The 18465-nt window shown below is 43.4% G+C and overlaps 1 protein-coding gene across 3 annotated transcripts; it reads left to right on the top strand.

Annotated features, from left to right (window-relative positions):
* Window positions 1–8954: 8954 nt before the first annotated feature.
* Window positions 8955–18181, top strand: vwa1 (von Willebrand factor A domain containing 1). Of its 3 annotated transcripts, XM_058084664.2 has the most exons (7): window positions 8955–9188; window positions 9256–9333; window positions 11875–12432; window positions 15332–15661; window positions 15731–16006; window positions 16767–17039; window positions 17263–18181. In XM_058084664.2, the coding sequence occupies exons 2-7, from the start codon at window positions 9258–9260 to the stop codon at window positions 17289–17291; spliced, it is 1542 nt and encodes a 513-aa protein (XP_057940647.2). In that variant the 5' UTR covers window positions 8955–9188; window positions 9256–9257; the 3' UTR covers window positions 17292–18181. The 3 variants fall into 3 exon arrangements, with proteins under 3 accessions (XP_057940647.2, XP_057940648.2, XP_057940645.2); XM_058084665.2 differs by having other exon boundaries at window positions 8955–9333; window positions 17266–18181; XM_058084662.2 differs by having other exon boundaries at window positions 8955–9333.
* Window positions 18182–18465: the final 284 nt, after the last annotated feature.

Genomic DNA, 18465 nt, shown 5'->3' with positions numbered 1-18465 from the left:
GAATTACTGTTAATTTACGGCCAATTTCGGTTGAGTGGTTAGCACGCAGACCACACAGCTAGGAGACCAGGGTTCAATTCCACCCTCGGCCATCTCTGTGTGGAGTTTGCATGTTCTCCCCATGCATGAGTGGGTTTTCTCCGGGTACTCCGGTTTCCTCCCACATTCCAAAAACATGCTAGGTTAATTAGCGACTCCAAATTGTCCATAGGTATGAATGTGAGTGTGAATGGTTGTTTGTCTATATGTGCCCTGTGATTGGCTGCATACCAGTCCAGGGTGTACCCTGCCTAATTTTACAGTAGTAAGTTGTGAATTGAGAACTGTAAAATAACAGCATATTACTGTAATGTTTTGATTCTCTACAGCACAGTACTGTAATACCTTTACAGTAATACACTGTTGTTGTCGTTCACAGTAGCACACCGTAAAATAACAGTTTGAAGCTGGCGATTGTTGCTGCCAGTAGATAAGATAGATAGGAGATTGTCTGGTTGACTGTCAGTGTTGGTGCCGTTCATACACAGGAAAGTAGCCGGGTAAAAGTAATCTTTTCCAAATAACGGATAGTGTGTAGTTAACTTTGGCATCAAACTTTTGGTCTTCCAACCAATCACAGAAGCTTTCCAAACATTCCCCTTTGACATCGACATGAGCCTCTGTCTGTTATCAGTCAGCCATCCATCCGCACCCAAGCAACCCAAAAAACACCTTCTGTGTGTCACACCTTGTGTGTGTCTATGTGTGTGTGTGGGGGGGGGGGGGGCGGAGGGGGCTCACAATGGATTACTCATTGGACAGCAGACAGGTAGACAGGCTCAAACATATTTGAGACAGACAGACAGTGACAAGCCTTTTCTCCCTTCCTGTCGCCTTAACAATAGACAGGAGTTGAGTGGACTCTTTGACCTGTAGGGCACTCCTGAAGGTGTGTGTATATGTGTGTGTGTGTGTGTGTGTAGGTAAAGTAAAAGCAGGAAGTGGTGACAAAAAGACAACATGCCTGGAAGTGAAAAGGATTTAAGTGGGGCACGGAAAAGGTTGTCATCTTCCTGTCAGGACGTCGCTCACACCTGGTGAGGGTTTGACTTTTAGCCCAGCTCCAGGTTTCTTGCTCTGTCAACCAGTCAGGATTTGATCTGGTTTTTGTCTACTTTTTTTTTTTTTTTTTTTTTTAGGCCGCATTCCAACTAGTGGTTCTGTACTCTGGTTTGTTACGGTTTACACCCAAATGGTGTCAAGAGCCGCCGGGTGTGGCTTTGATTTCTCCTACAAGCTCCGCCTCCGAGTCAACCTGCCCTGACTGATTCCTTTCCAAATGTAATTACAAGACATCTTTTTTTTTTTTAATCACATACCACAAAAGTGACTTCAGTCAAGCTGTTGTGTGAGGATGAGTGGATGAGGGCATTTATTCCACAAGTGCACTTGTCACGGTACATGTGAGGGCTTGTGTGTGGGTGTTTGCATGGAAGGCAGCTGCAGGGGAGGAGGTAGGAGGGTGCAGTGAGAACGGGATGAATCACAATAGGAAGAGTGAATGCACAATCCAGATGCTCCCCTCTGTGGCCTTAATCGCTATGGAGATGGGAGGTTTCGCATACTGACAATGACGTTATGAAAACACAAAACGCTGTAATAAACAGTGTTGGGAAAGATACATCCAAAATGTAATATTCATTTATTTTCTACTGCTTATCCTTACAAGGGTGGCAGGGGGTGCTGGAGTCTATCCCAGCTGTCTTCGGGCGAGAGGCGGGGTACACCCTGGACTGGTCACCAGCCAATCACAGGGCACATATAGACAAGCAATCACATTCATACCCATCACATTTAGGGATGTACAATATTGGCTTTATTTTCAAAAACCGATATATTCCAATAAATACAAGCATAAATTAGGGACAGGTCTGGGTGATTAGGGCAACAAAGGCAGACAAGGCAAAACAGGAAGTCAAATACAAAATAAGAGTGTCAAAAACGGAAACTAAAGCCCAAGAATATAACTTAAACAGGGCATGACAGTACCCCCCTCAAGTTCAGAGTCAAAGAGGGGTGGGGACTCACGGTGGATCGCAAACGGGACCCTTCTGGGGGTCGGCTGGGGCGGCCCTCGACTATGAGCGAGGTAGGCTTCCTCAGGGGGGCGCTCTGGGTGTATAACCTGGGGCTCCGGCAGGCTCCGGCTACATGAACAAGGCAAAACAGAAAGTCAAATACAAAATAAGAGTGTCAAAAATGGAAACTAAAGCCAAAGAAGGTAACTTAAGCAGGGCGTGACAGTACCACCCTCCCCCAAGGACGGATCCCAGACGTCCCACAAAAGTTCAGAGTCAAAGAGGGATGGGGACCGAAGGTCGGCTGGGGCGGCAGGCCCGGCAGAGCCAGCAAAACCCCTCCAAGCAATTGAGGGAATGACTCGGTCAACGGAAGTGGTAGGCACCCTCAGGGGGGGCGCCCTCGACTATGAGCGAGGTAGTCTTCCTCAGGGGGGCACCTTGGATGTAGAACCTACAGGAGCCTACACTCGGCGTGACAGTACCTCCCCCTCAAGGACGGATCCCAGACGTCCCAAAAACGTTCAGCGTCAAAGAGGGATGGGTGGTGGCGGGACCGAAGCCAGCAAGACCACTCCAAGTGATGGAGGGAATGTGGAATGTGGGAACGGAAGTGGTAGGCCCCCTCAGGGGGGCGCCCTCGATTATGAGCAAGGTAGACTTCCTCAGTGGGGCGCTCTGGGTGTAGAACCTGGGGTTCTGGCAGGCTCCGGCTACCTGAACAAGGCAAAACAGGAAGTCAAATACAAAATAAGAGTGTCAAAAACGGAAACTAAAGCCCAAGAAGGTAACTTAAGCAAACTGCCATGCAGGAACCTACACAGGGCGTGACAGTACCCCCCCTCAAGGACGGATCACAGATGTGCCAAAAAAGTTCAGCGTCAAAGAGGGATGGGTGGTGGCGGGACCTTTCTGAGGGCGGCAGGCCCGGCGGAGCGAGCAAGACCACTCCAAGTCATGGCTGGGTCAGCGTAAGTGGTAGGCACCCTCGACTATGAGCGAGGTAGGCTTCCTCAGGGGGGCGCCCTGGGTGTAGAACCTACTACTATAACTACTTTCTTGTTTATAATTTGTGATGTACTCCACAAAATTCTTCAAGTCAAAAATGTACTTTAATTTTTCTTTCAAAAAAATTTCTGAAGTTTTTTTTTGCATAGTTCTGGTGACAAACCGTCACTTTTGTATGAAGAAAAGAGGGATTATGGGCGCCATTGTGTACACATTCAATCCAGTATCAGACCATGATTGTGTGCATGTACGTTAGTTTGTGGCGCTTCCCACACGGATGACTCACCGCCATTGACCTTTCTCATGTGGTTTGTGATGAAGTGGGACTTTATTATTGTGTGCCTTGCTTCTTTTTTTGGCGGGGGGGAAGTCCTTTGTGCCACTCAGCATGTAGGGAGCGCTCGGGGCAGCTGAATGGAATTCTATTTCTCTTCATATTGCTTGAGCCTACACACACACGGCTCAGTTAGTCCGCTTCTGGAAACAAGTGTTTTCCAGTGTTAGCGGTGATGCAGCTGGACCCAGGATCCACTGTGTACCTCATGAAAAAAAAAACTGCATTCATTTATACTTGGACATAGTACATATACTCCCTCACACAACAGACTCCATTGTTTGGACTCCTCAAGAGGATCCAAGGCTGTTCCAGTGAGAACCTGAGCTTGGCAGAGCCGGAGGCTATGACGTTCTACTGTATGGAAACTCTGGTGTGGCTGTCGGTTTATTACAAAAACACCAGTTAGCTTCTGTGAGAACGACATTCTGCAAGCCTGGTTTTTTGCTTGTGTTTATCCAAACCTGTCATATTTGTTTGGTCGAGTCCGAGATTGAGTGTTTCAGAAGTCTTGGTAGCACAACTGTGGAGAATGTGAGGTCAGCCTAAATGCGGCTTCCAATGGAAACAGCTTCATATTTTACTTGAGCATCACACACAGTCGTGTTAACAGTGGGAGCTGTGCTCTTGAGTCTTTAGTCCACCTAAGGTAGATCACAACCACTTTCCCTATAGAGGCAAAAAATGATGCTCCATTTTGGGAGGAGAGGTGCTCAACCGTCCTTTTCTAGTTGCAGCTGTCATGAACCTCCTTCCTCATTTCATTCATGGGCCAACACATTCTCAAATCAGAGTGATATCTTCCGGGTATTTCAAGTGGGATTTCCACACTCGTTGCCATGTTGGGAACACCCCCCAAAAAAAAAAATGTTGCCAAGTTCACATGTCTTAACAGATGGAGCTCAACAGGAAAATACCCACTGTGGATGTACACAGGATGCTGATTAACGAGAGCAGGAAAGTACCAATGACGCAGGTCGGGAGGTACCATCCTATCTGTCCTGCTCAGGAAGATGGAAGTCCCTTGGGTGTATTTGTGGTCTTAATTTAGAGTTTAGAATTAATGGAAGAGGGCTGCATGGTGGTTAAGTGGTTAACGTGCAGGCCTCACAGGTAGGAGACCCGAGTTCAATTCCCCTTTCGGCCATCTCTGTGTGGAGTTTCTCCCCGTGCATGCATGGGTTTTCCGGTTTCCTCCCACATTCCAAAAAACATGCTAGGTTAATTGCCGACTCCAAATTGTCCATAGGTATGAATGTGAGTGTGAATGGTTGTTTGTCTATATGTGCCCTGTGATTGGCTAGCCACCAGTCCAGGGTGTACGCCGCCTCTTGCCCAAAGACAGCTGGGATAGGCTCCAGCACCCCCTGCAACCCTCGTGAGGATAAGCGGTAGAAAATGAATGAATGAATTTAGAGTTTATAAATAATGGAAAAGCGCTGCATGGTGGACAAGTGGTTAACACGGAGGTCTCACAGCTAGGAGACCCGAGTTCAATTCCTCCCTCGGCCATTTTTTGTGGAGTACTCCGGTTTCCTCCCACATTCCAAAAACATGCTAGGTTAATTAGCGACTCCAAATTGTCCATAGTAGGTATGGATGTGAGTGTGAATGGTTGTTTGTCTATATGTGCCCTGTAATTGGCTGGCCACCAGTCCAGGGTGTACCCCGCCTCTCGCCCGAAGACAGCTGGGATAGGCTCCAGCACCCCCGCGACCCTTGTGAGGATAAGCGGTAGAAAATGAATGAATGAATTTAGAGTTTATAAATAATGGAAGAGCGCTGCATGGTGGAAGAGTGGTTAACACGCAGGTCTCACAGCTAGGAGACCCGAGTTCAATTCCCCCCTCAGCAATTTTTTTGTGGAGTACTCCGGTTTCCTCCCACATTCCAAAAACATGCTAGGTTAATTGGCGACTCCAAATTGTCCATAGGTATGAATGTGAGTGTGAATGGTTGTTTGTCTATATGCGCCCTGTGATTGGCTGGCCGGCGACCAGTCCAGGGTGTACCCCGCCTCTCACCTGAAGACAGCTGGGATAGGCTCCAGCATACCCCTGTAACCCTAGTGAGGATAGAAAATGGATGGATGAACGTGATTGTTTGTTGATTGCCTAACAGCATGCTAGGCACTACAATGTATCTTTTAACTCTTGTATAAAAATGGCTTCTTAAAAAAAGCCTGCTATTCCAGTTATAGTTTAAAAGGAGCTACAGCTACCATTTCATGAGTTTAGTGCAGCTTGACCTATTTGGAACTACATCTGAACCAGCAACCTTGGCTATTGGTGATTATCTAAATCTGTCCTGGTACTAAAACAATAAGATTTTCCACAGCCTTACTATCATGACTCTGCATGCATGAAACATAATATTTTTTTTATGAACAGTCTCTGCGGAACTAAACATGTTCTCACATGTGCATTAGCAGTGCACGTTCAATGACTGTGTGTATTTTACCACACATGGGTTCTCATCTTGTGTTTTGGCAGTAAATCATCTCGATACACGGAACATGGCCGTATGTGTGCAAAGCATGCAGCAAGGCCCCACCGTGATTGTTTTTAAGACGAACCCATTTGTGTTTTGAAATCACATTGACACGGACACACAAGCCTGCGTCGCGCGTCAATACGCACACATTTCCAGCTGTTTCCAACCACACAGTCTTGTGTCAGCACGCCCCGGTCCCTATGCGGGGTTTTGCAATTTTGGGTTCATTTTAGCATTCCGGCATTTGGGAAAGAAAATTGCAGCAGTGCCAGGCATGAGAGGAGTCCATGGGAGGAGCAGGAAAGAAGACGCAAACTTTATGACAAATTCAAGGGTGTTTCAGCAGAACTTCCTTTTGGGAGGGAGGCTGAAAGTCTCTCATTGAGCAGACTCTCAGCAGCAATTATGCATTAAAAGGCGGTTGAGTGGTTAGTGCGCAGGCCCCATAGCCAGGAGACATGCGTTCAATTCCACCCTCGGCCATCTCTGTGTGGAGTTTGCATGTTCTCCCTGTGCATGCGTGGGTTTTCTCTGGGTCACATATAGACCCGGAGAGTCACATATAGTCACATATAGACAAACAACCATTCACACTCACATTCATACCTATGGACAATTTGGAGTCGCTAATTAACCTAGCATGTTTTTGGAATGTGGGAGGAAACCGGAGTACCCGGACAAAACCCACACATGCACAGGGAGAACATGCAAACTCCACACAGAGATGGCCAAGGGTGGAATTGAACCCTGGTCTTCCTAGCTGTGAGGTCTGCACGCTAACCACTCGTCCGCCGTGCAGCCCGTGTTGTATACAACATTGTTGAAATATCGGTTTTGTTGATTGTGATGTTCATTCATTCATTCATTTTCTACGGCTTATCCTCACGAGGGTCACCGGGGTATGCTGGAGCCTATCCCAGCTGTCTTTGGGCGAGAGACAGGGTACACCCTGGACTGGTCGCCGGCCAGCCAATCACAGGGCACATATAGACAAACAACCATTCACACTCACATTCATACCTATGGACAATTTGGAGTCGCTAATTAACCTAGCATGTTTTTGGAATGTGGGAGGAAACCGGAGTACCCGGAGAAAACCCACGCATGCACGGGGAGAACATGCAAACTCCACACAGAGATGGCCAGGGGTGGAATTTAACTGTGTAAAAGGGGTTCATTTTTCCCAGTGTACTGTACAGTGTTTAGTTACGAGGTGTGTGGATGAAAAAAAGGATGTTTTTATAGTCAGTATCTTTTTTACCGGAACAATAGAAGTATTTGAATGCAACGTGTCACAGTGGAATGCAGAACTTTGTTGGATCCCACTTGGATTCTCCCATCCATTTATCCCACCGGCCCTCCTACTGCCTTTGTTTCTTCTTGGCTTCTGGAACAAACACACACACAAACACACACACTGTATTTAAGTACTTGTGGTGTCTTCTTTATAGACCACAAGCTCCATAATCTCCTGGATAGCAGAAACTTTACCGCCATGAGCTCAAAAATAGATACGACTGCGTCATTTGAACTGTTTATTTTATGTTTGTTGACAATTCATTTCATTCATTTTCTACCGATTATCTTATCCTCACGAGGGTCGTGGGGGTGCTGGAGCCTATCCCGGCTGTTTTCAGGCGAGAGGCGGGGTACACCCTGGACTGGTGGCCAGCCAATCACAGGGCACATATAGACAAACAACCATTCACACTCACATTCATACCTATGGACAATTTGGAGTCGGCAATTAACCTAGCATGTTTTTGAAAACTCCACACAGAGATGGCCGAGGGTGGAATTGAACTCAGGTCTCCTAGCTAACGCGCTAACCACTCGTCCAACGTGCAGCCCAATTAATTTCACATAGGTTGTTATGTTATGTTATGCTATGCTATGCTATGCTATGCTATGCTATGCTATGCTATGCTATGCTATGCTATGCTATGCTATGCTATGCTATGCTATAAAATATGGTATGTGAAATTACAAACCAAGGAATATGAAAACGAAAGACAGCCAAGTAGTTGATTAGCAAGTTCGGAATATTTTGTTACAAGGTGACATCGCCAACTACTGGCCCGGCATGCATATTGCAGCTTTTTTTGTTGTTCTAGCAGTTGAAGCCATTCCAACTTTGGCTGCGGCTATTAAAAGGCCACTAGAAGGAAAGCATGATCTTTAGCTCCTTTGAGGATGATCCCAAATGAGACGGTATTTTCCCCCTGGTGTTAATGACTTCATTTCTATAACTAGCAAAAGAGAGAAGATGTGCTGGCTCATATCCAAATATTTGACGCCTGGTTGGACAGTGAGAGCAAGTTTATTTTACTACTCTGAGTTGGAGAAGGTGGACAGGGAACCAAAGGGAGGAGTGAGATGAGTCAAGTTGGACAGAAGAAGCACAAGCACCGTGGCTGTTTTATTTCAAAATAAAGACACCACATAGCACACATAGCACCTTTAGGCAAATTAAAGGAATACATAACATATACATAGAGTTTATATGTTTATATGAAGAAACATGTTTTTTTTTGTTATTCTATGTCAGCATTTTCAATCCAAAAATTACTTTTTAGTTATGTACACGATTCCCGAGAGCACCAAAAGTCAGAAAAATCTAACTCACTCTAACGCTGGCTTTTGTGCATTTCATAAACAAAAAAGTAGGCTTCGCTACACATCAGAAAATGCAGCCTGGTGCTTTGCCGGGCATTTTGTTTTTGTTCAGCGAATAAGTCAACCTAGCACATTGTTGCTGTTAAAATCTCTTTGTAATGTTAGCACAAATCTATGCTAGTTTTGCTAACATTGGTGCCCACACCTTAATGTTATGTAGTTGTATGTGATCTATTACATACGTACAAGTACAGTGTATACACCAATTAACAATTATCTCATCATATTTTCTGCTCACTTTGCATTTTAATTGCCACAAAACACTTTTCTGCTCTTATTATTTATATGATCTCAGAGTCAGTCGGGACTCGACAGCTTTATTTTGAAATCAACATCTACCGGAAGTACTGCTGCACTGCTACGTTGTCTATGGTGTCTCGTTTGCTTTGAGAAGGAGCGGCAAGACAACCAACAGACGGAAAAGTTTGCGTCTCATTCTGGTTTCAGTCGGGCGTCCACTTTATTGAGCTGAACGTTTATAAAATTACAAAAACAAACCCAACAAAGAAAAGAAAGACAGACTAATGATCTGACCGGGGACTTTATTTTGGAGTTACCTTCGGCGCTGTGGTGGTGGATTAACTTGACCGTCAACTTCAAAGCTCGCGGCGACATTTACTGTAACTATTTTGAATTTTAATTGAATTTAGATTTTTGCTGAGTGGAATTTTACCTTCGACCTTGCAGTGATGTTGACAACATGGATGCTCATGTTATGTTTGCTGCCGAGGATTTTGAATGCTCAAGCTAGTGCACCTGAGGGCGGTGAGTACATTTGAAAAAACTTTATTAGTGCCTATTGATACACTGAGCAGCTGTTCATCACGACACACGCCAGCAAAATACACGATAAAATACAATTTTATTATTTATTTTAAGGTTAAAAAATACATATAAATGTACAAGTCATGAATAGAAAGTGCATATGTCGAACAATTATCACTATTATTACGTTCAGCCCTTATCATACAGTCATATTCAAATTCAGCTAATAACTTTATTTGTACCTTGTGAGCAAAGACAATAAAGTGGGATTATACAAATGCTGTTATGGTTGTGCTACCAAGGAAATACAGTGCTAGCATTCGGGATACTGTCATCAACACACAGGAATAACGTAATAACATATAAAAATAAATATCATAGCTAGACAAATGTTCCTTGTGGTTAAACTCTGTGGTGTAACTGCTGAGTGTGTCACTGGAGTTAATATAGTAATCATTAGTGAAATGCTGCCACCATGTTCTGGCCATGAATAGGAGACTAGCAAACAGTTCAGCACTTCTTTAATAAGCACGCCTGTTAGATGTGTTTCTGTATGTACAGTATATAAAAATAACTTTGTAACTACACTACGTGTGTACAAATTCATGCACAATTTAGTCCTGCATATCTGCCATCACACCTATGCGACATATGCAAGTAAATTCTGGGATTGATTTACTAGAAACAGATACACTACTGCAGGGTTTCCCAAACTGAGAGTCCGGGGGCCTAATATGGCTCAGATTTTATTGGGTCACAGACTGAAATGCTGTAAAGTCTGTAATTATACTGTATGTAATAATATATTTAGAGTAGGACAAATACTCCTGATATGTTTGTTGTATACAACAATATGTAGTATGCAATATGTAGCAATATTTTGGAGGTAAAGCTGCTGTATGCTGACATCACTTCAAATGTAACTACTGCCATCTTGTGGAATTTAATGAAAAAAAACAACAATATCAGGCCACAGCTGATGATTTTTGAGAAAATGGTAATAAATCCTGGTGGTCATTTGCTATGCACAAACCAGAAGTCCTTTTAAGTACTTGCAAAAGTGACCAACCACAGCGGAGTGGGCGTGCCTGGAGGCGGGCTGTGGGTGGAATAAATGAAAACAGGCTGTTTTTGTCGGAAGATTACATCCAAAGAAATACAGCTTAATAAGTGCAGATTCTGGAAAAAAAAAATAAAGCTTTATGTGCAGGTTATTGTGTGTAGCTGCTCTGTAGGAGTCCACAACTCAATACAAGGGGACAAAAAATTTGCATAATAGTTTAAATATTTTCTATTTTCAAAAAAAATTACAATGTGTGACAATTGATAGAAAAATAACAACAATAACAGTAAATGCTTCTATAAATAAATAATAATTAATCATAATAAGTACAATTAAATAATACACATGTAATTACATAAATAATTAGACAAGTACATTATAAAATAAATACATCTACTATATGTTCATTCATTCATTCATTTTCTATCACTTATCCTCATGAGGGTCGCGGGGGTGCTGGAGCCTATCCCAGCTGTCTTCAGGCGAGAGGCGGGGTACATCCTGGACTGGTCGTCAGCCAATCACAGGGCACATATAGACGACATATACTTTATGTGGATGAACAAATACATACTACAGGAATAAAATACATCTCTGTTCATAAACTGATGATAAAAAATGCAGAATACCTACTTGATGATCAATAATTGGTCGGCAACCCAATAAATAATGTCCAGTGACCCATTTTGGCCCCTCTACCCTCAGTTTGGAAAACCTTTTTAACTTCCTGTTAGACATCCCTACACTTTTGTCCATATGGTGTATTTGCAGATGTTTAAGATAACAGCATACCTACCTACACAAAGGTGCAGACAGGAGGGGTGGGAGGGTAGGTGGGTTGCCGTGATACGGCGGAGCCCCCTCCTCTTGTTCCAAAGTCCAAACAATCAGTCTTGATGGACAGAATTCTTCGTGCTGATGGAAAAACAAGCAGCTAGCATGCATATACAGTATATTCTGTACATTCATTCAAATGATGATTAATTTTTTGAGATTATTATAGTTTTATTATGGTCGCGTGGTTAGCACGCAGACCTCACAGCTAGGAGACCAGGGTTCGATTCCACCCTCGGCCATCTCTGTGTGGAGTTTGCATGTTCTCCCCGTGGGTTTTCTCCGGGTTTTCTTTCTAAACCATGCACAACCTCATACGCAGTGTATTGTCACAGATTGTGACGTTTTTGCATTGATGTAAAATATTGTAGCTTTTACATTATTAAAAAGAATGACGAAAATGTGGTCGATCAACAATCACATAAAAAAAAATTACCACTTCCACACCGAATGGGAGGATAACTTTTTTCCACTCGGATGTAATCTAAATTAATGTCTCATCAGTGTAACATTGCTGATGCCTAATGACCAGAATAGTATATATGACTTGTCTTTCAAATGTGTAATAGGCCGCATGTTCGAATCCCTATATAACGAGGGGCGACTGTATTAAGTTTTGTATTGTTATGTATTGTTCTCCACAGTTCTAAACTGCTGCGAGGGAGATGTTCTTTTCCTTCTGGACTCCTCAGGCAGCATATCATCCTACGAGCACTCCCGTATGCTCGATTTCCTGTCAGAGCTAGTCCTACCCTTTTCCCTCGGCGAGGATCAGGTGAGGATTGGACTTCTACAGGTGGGAAGCCAACCACGGCTCGAATTCGGCTTTGACACGTATAGCGCCCAAAGCGGCCTCCAGGGGGCTTTGAGGAGCATCAAACCACTCAGGGGGGACACCAACACCGTGGAGGCGCTGAAAATTGCAAAGGATCGGGTACTGAAGCCAGGACCTGTGGACGGGGCCCGTGTGGGGCTCCCAAGAGTTCTTGTTTGGCTGACTGATGGGGTGAAGCCGGGTGATGTGATCGGACCAATGGCTGAGCTGAAGGAGGAGGGCGTGGCCGTGCTGGTGGTCTCCACTGACCATGGTAACTATCAGGTGCTGAGGCAGGTTGTGTCGCCCCCTGCTGAAAACCACCTGTACTTTGTGGACATTGATGACATGAGCATTATTGCAGAGGACCTGCGGGACGCCATCATCGGTGAGTCTGTTACAGTATATGTATTTTTACAGTATACAGTATTGTTAACACTTTAACGCTAGCTTGTTTTTTTATTTTTAGGACTCATAGAGAAGGGAAATAAATCTGTGTTCATGTTTCACCTAAGGATTGTAGACGATGGGTAGCATTCCAAAAAAAAGTTCAGTTTTCCTTTCGAAAACGAAAATACATTTCTGGGGATCACAATAGATGAAACATAAGGTGGCCAGAAATATTTCAGTATTGAACAAAGCAAAATTTGTTCTCAATCAGAAATCACTCCACACTCTTTATTGCTCTCTGGTTCTACCATATCTTACTTATTGTGTGGAAATATGGGCTAACAACTATAAAAGCAATCTTCACTAAATGTACTGCAAAAAAAGGTCAGTCAGGATAATTCATAATGCCGCCTACAGAGAACATACTAACTCCTTATTTCTAAAATCACAAATACTTACATTTGCTGATATAGTTCATTTTCAAACAGCTAAAATAATGCATAAGGCTAAAAATAACCAATTCCCTAAAAGTGTCAATCAATACTTCTCTACAAGAGAGGAGAAATATGATCTCAGGGAAGAACTACATTTGAAACACTTCTATGCTAGGACTACGTTAAAAAGCCATAGCATTTCAGTATGTGGAATCAAACTATGGAATGGATTGAGTAAGGAAGTCAAACAATGCACAACGATGAGCCAATTCAAGAAACAATACAAGCAGTTGATGTTTGCTAAATACAAGGATGAAGAGTCTTGAACCAGTCATGATGTGCTATATATATCACTATATTGACACTTACTATAGTACACATTATGTCATTGGATGCTCATATCACCTCGTACTTTGGTACAAGGTACATTATTTAAAAAAAAAAACAACAAAAAAAACCTTAAACTGTATTATGGAAAGCAGGAAGTGAACAAATGTAATGGTTAGTGATTGTAAAAGTACCAGATGGAGGGGTAGGATTTAATAAGCTTTGCTTCTTCCTACTCCTTTTGGACATGTGGAACTGTGAACTGATTATGTGATGCATTCAATTGTAATCTGATGCATGTTCGAATTAAATTAAACCATTACATTGTCAGTGACTGATGCACGATCGTGCCCGAAAACACAGTGTATTTTACGAAACAAGTGTAAGACTACAAGGTGCATACTATAATGTATCAAGAGGGGAGTATTATTTAATGCCAGTAATAAATGCAAAACGGAACGTTTACTTAAATTATATTAGGAAAGCAGGAAGTGAACAAATGTAACAGTTACTGATTGTAAAAGTACCAGATGGAGAGGTAGGATTTAATAAGCTTTGCTTCTTCCTACTCCTTTTGGACATGTGGAACTGTGAACTGATTATGTGATGCATTCAATTGTAATCTGATGCATGTTCAGATGAAATTAAAACCATTACCATTACCTTTAAGTGCGGTTGAATGGCAGAATAAACTAGTCATGCTTCATTATCCATTATCCAAATCTTCATCAACATCAACAAGCAAGGTCATTGCTCTTGAATGGACGCAAACAACTTCATCCAAATGACTCCACGTATATTATAAGATACGTTTCTCATTGCGGTGCTTGTCCCGAGTTCCGTGAATGCTCAAGCAGACATGGAAGCTAGAGCATGCATGTGTAATGAGATAACGTGATCTATTCATGGCTTTAATGAGTCGCTGCATCCCTATGGTGCTGTGGTAGATGAGACATGTATACAGATGTATATATGTTTTCCTATATATAGACTAATGGGGCAGTTCCAGACTTCCAGATTAGGTAACTGCCATGACCGTGACACCCCCCCTTGAGGGACCCCTGCAATTTATACTGCAGGTCAAAGTCATGATGCATTGCATGAAAAGGTTAAATGTGCACAACAAAGAGACACAGAGACGATTGTGAATTCAGAAATCAACACCTCAGCAGGTGTTGTTATTATTTCGCCGCCGGCTCTTGATTGACAGGGTTGGCTATTTCAAAAGAGGTTATGAATGCATTTCGAAACCCAAGCCCGTCTTTGGAAGGCTGTCTCGAGCAGTGACTTTTTTTAGCACACTGTCTGCAACCCCTGAAAATTGTGTCACGGCCTGCAAGTTGAATGTTTATTTTTAGTTATTCATTCATTCATTCATTCATTCATTTTCTACCGCTTTTTCCTCACGAGTGTCGCGGGGGTGCTGGAGCCTATCCAGCTGTCTTCGGGCGAGAGGCGGGGTACATCCTGGACTGGTCGCCAGCCAATCACAGGGCACATATAGACAAACAACCATTCACACTCACATTCATACCTATGGACAATTTGGAGTCGCTAATTAACCTAGCATGTTTTTGGAATGTGCGAGGAAACCGGAGTACCCGGAGAAAACCCACGCATGCACGGGGAGAACATGCAAACTCCACACAGATAGCGGAGGGTGGAATTGAACTCAGGTCTCCTAGCTGTGAGGCCTGCGTGCGAACCACTCAACCGCCGTGCCGCCTATTTTTAGTCATTCATTCATTCATTTTCTACCGCTTTTTCCTCACGAGGGTCGCGGGGGCTGCTGGAGCCTATCCCAGCTGTCTTTGGGCGAGAGGCGGGGTACACCCTGGACTGGTGGCCAGCCAATCACAGGGCACATATAGACAAACAACCATTCACACTCACATTCATGCCTATGGACAATTTGGAGTCGCTAATTAACCTAGCATGTTTTTGGAATGTGGGAGAAAACCCACGCATGCACGGGGAGAACATGCAAACTCCACACAGAGATGGCCGAGGGTGGAATTGAACCCTGGTCTCCTAGCTGTGAGGTCTGCGCGCTAACCACTCCACCACCGTGCCGCCTATTTTTAGTTATGAAGAATCATAATTAACCAAGTTTAAACTTGTGTTTTTTTTCCGTAGAGATAATCCGTGCGGAGCGTATCAACGTCCAAGACGTCTCCTCCAATGCCGCCACCCTCCAGTGGCGACCTGTTTTGTCTGGTTTGCCAGGCTACTACGAGATACGTTTCGGCCCGCGTCCATCAGGTGGAACAGGAGGTGCGGGAGGCGGCACAGGGACCAGTCCGAGCACTGGTGGAAGTCAGTACCAGAGACTGGTCCAGTCTGCAGATTCCAATTCTGTCAGGCTAACAGGCCTGAAGCCTGATACCACATACACAGCCACCTTGACACCCGAGTCCAATGAACAGTCTTTTAACACGCTATCTGTCACCTTCACGACTAATCCAGGTTAGACTCTTAAACTCTTGTTTAATATTTGCTATTATACAAAAAATAAATATTGTCTTTTCCTACCAGAGGTGCAGAGTCCTGCTGCAGTGACGGTCTCAGAATCAGGACCGACGAGTATTCGGGTGAGCTGGGGACCGCTACAGCCGGACGTGGTCACGAGTTACTCCATCGAATACTCTACGCTTCCTACTGGCAAGCTGCAAGCAATCACAGTGGACAAGTGGCAGAACTCTACGCTGCTCAAGAACCTCCAACCAGATAGCACCTACTTGGTCACCGTTAACGCACGCCATTCTTCGGGCAAGGAGAGAGCAATGTCGGTTAAAGTCTGCACCAAGGAAGGTGAGATATGTGAAGATGATGGAGTCCATCGTAAAATGTTCTGGTGGTGATTGACGCCATAATGCTACGGGACCGTGGAGTCATTGCAATTGCTCCACCCACCAACCGTCACCTTCATTTATTCATTTTCTACCGCTTATTCATTTTCTACGTGGCTAGCCAATCACAGGGCACATATAGACAAACAACCATTCACACTCACATTCATACCTATGGACAATTTGGAGTCGCTAATTAACCTAGCATGTTTTTGGAATGTGGGAGGAAACCGGAGTACCCGGAGAACGTGCAAACTCCACACACACAGAGATACCCGAGCAGGGAATCGAACCCAGATCTTCCTTAAAATGTCTATGCTATAAGACACAAACTTTAGTTTTCATTCATTCAGTCATTTTCTACCGCTTTTTCTTCCTCACGAGGGTTGCGGGGGTGCTGGAGCCTATCCCAGCTGTCTTCGGGCGAGAGGCGGGGTACACCCTGGACTGGTGGCCAGCCAATCACAGGGCACATATAGACAAACAACCATTCACACTCACATTCATACCTATGGACAATTTGGAGTCGCCAATTAACCTAGCATGTTTTTGGAATGTGGGAGGAAACCGGAGTAACCCACGCATGCACGGGGAGAACATGCAAACTCCACACAGAGATGGCCGAGGGTGGAATTGAACCCAGGTCTCCTAGCTGTGAGGTCTGCGCACTAACCACTATTCCACCGTGCAAGTTGTAAGTTCACCTGCCATGTCTTTTGCAGTGACTCCAGCCCTGTCCGACCTGCAACTGACCACAGTGGACAGTCACTCTGTTCAGGTGGACTGGAGAGGCAGCGCCGACGGATTAAAGGGTTACTGGCTCACATGGGAGGGACGGCAAGTGAGCACTGACCAGCGCGCTTCTGTCTACTTGCCGCCAAATTCCCTGTCGACACGACTCAGCAACCTCCCTCCCTCTGCCAGGGTGTGTGTTTCACCCATTTATAGGACAGCACGGGGAGAGGGACTGTGTTGCACTGCACGCTTTACCTCAGGTGAGCGTCATCTTTGGTTCTACGTTTGATCTCCATCGCAATGCAGTATGACATATTTTAATATTCACTACTGAGTCCAATAATCTTTACAGTACAGTTTTTATATTTAGTAGTATTAAATACCGGTAACCTGTTTTTGTCACCACAGTGCCATCTGCTGGATATGATGGACCACTAATCAATTTCTGTCCTTTTTGCTTCATTGTGTTCTTCTGTCTTCCAGAAGCTTCAGCATACGGCTATCAATCATAGCACCCGAGTGTACCTCACCAAACATGGAGGATAGCGAGAAGAACAGGGTGGACTTCAGCCATAATTCTTTCCCATGCTTCTCCGTGGCTCTGTGGATATGATCCAAGGAATGATGTGCAGCTTGGCTTGTCCTCATGTGGAAAGCATAGACACTCTGAAAGGAGTGGTGCAGGACAATATGGCCGCATGGCGCAATATGCCAAAACGTGGAGAAAACAAGGGACTATTTTACTTTTTATTGCTATTATATTGCCTATGTGGTCTACAATATGTTTATTATTGAGGTCTTCAACATTAGAAATGCAGTACATCAGAAAATATAGGAAACAGCTCTCCTATTGGCTCATATATGCACCTTTTAAGGATTAAGTGTATCTTTTCAGGAGAAGTGCATGATGGGAATTCACATGATGATTGATGTGGCGTGTTTTTGCAGCACATTTTGACCATCTCCAATGTTTTTATAGTAAATAGAACCTCTTGAGTTATCCGTGTAAAGAGTACTTATCAATGTTATGTTTGGCAATTTAGGTTGGTCACAAATGTTAAATGTTATTCTTCAAATGTTAAATTAAGAAAGCACTTTTATGACCAAACATGGCAGAGATTTAGCATTTATTACAAATATAATATAGTCGCCATTGTCTATATTTCTTCTTCCTGAATCATAATGTAATTATAATTAACATTAGCATTTAGCAAGTACTTTTTTTAGACGTTTCAAGGGTATTACTAAGTGAGTATTTGCTGCCCCCTATTGTCAACAACCATGCACGTCTTTTCAATTGAACAAAATAGGTTTATATTTTCCTCAGAGAAAATGTTTTATTGTTGACCTGCTCTGCTTTGTACCATCAAATTGCAATAAAGTCATGTAATGGTTTTATGAAACACTAAGATTTGCTTTATTTTTTATTTTGTCATTTTTTATAAGCTCTTTTTCCCTTGAAATTATTTATAATAAGTTTATTTTGATTAATATATTTAATACATTTTGGTAGCCCTGAATAATAAAAAACAAATATATTGTATAATGTCAATTTGTACATGAATATCTGTATTTTACTTTTTTTAAACATTTAAATCAGAATAAAAATTAAATTATTACTTCAAAAATCACTTTTTGAACAAAACGTTGATTTTACTAAATATACTGTGGTCATTCTATTGTGTG

The sequence above is a fragment of the Doryrhamphus excisus genome, linkage group LG17 (assembly GCF_037039965.1).
Source record: "Doryrhamphus excisus strain RoL-2023G ecotype Guam linkage group LG17, RoL_Dexc_Guam_v1.1, whole genome shotgun sequence".
Lineage (NCBI taxonomy): Eukaryota > Metazoa > Chordata > Actinopteri > Syngnathiformes > Syngnathidae > Doryrhamphus > Doryrhamphus excisus.
This window is presented reverse-complemented; position numbering and strand designations above follow the sequence as displayed.

Bases quoted from the DNA above. Each gene is read 5' to 3' on its own strand.
- vwa1 (XM_058084664.2), top strand. From the start codon at position 9,258: ATGTTGACAACATGGATGCTCATGTTATGTTTGCTGCCGAGGATTTTG. The intron at 15,662-15,730 runs GTTAGACTCTTA...TTTTCCTACCAG, and splicing joins CACCTTCACGACTAATCCAG to AGGTGCAGAGTCCTGCTGCA. The intron at 17,040-17,262 runs GTGAGCGTCATC...TCTGTCTTCCAG, and splicing joins CACTGCACGCTTTACCTCAG to AAGCTTCAGCATACGGCTAT.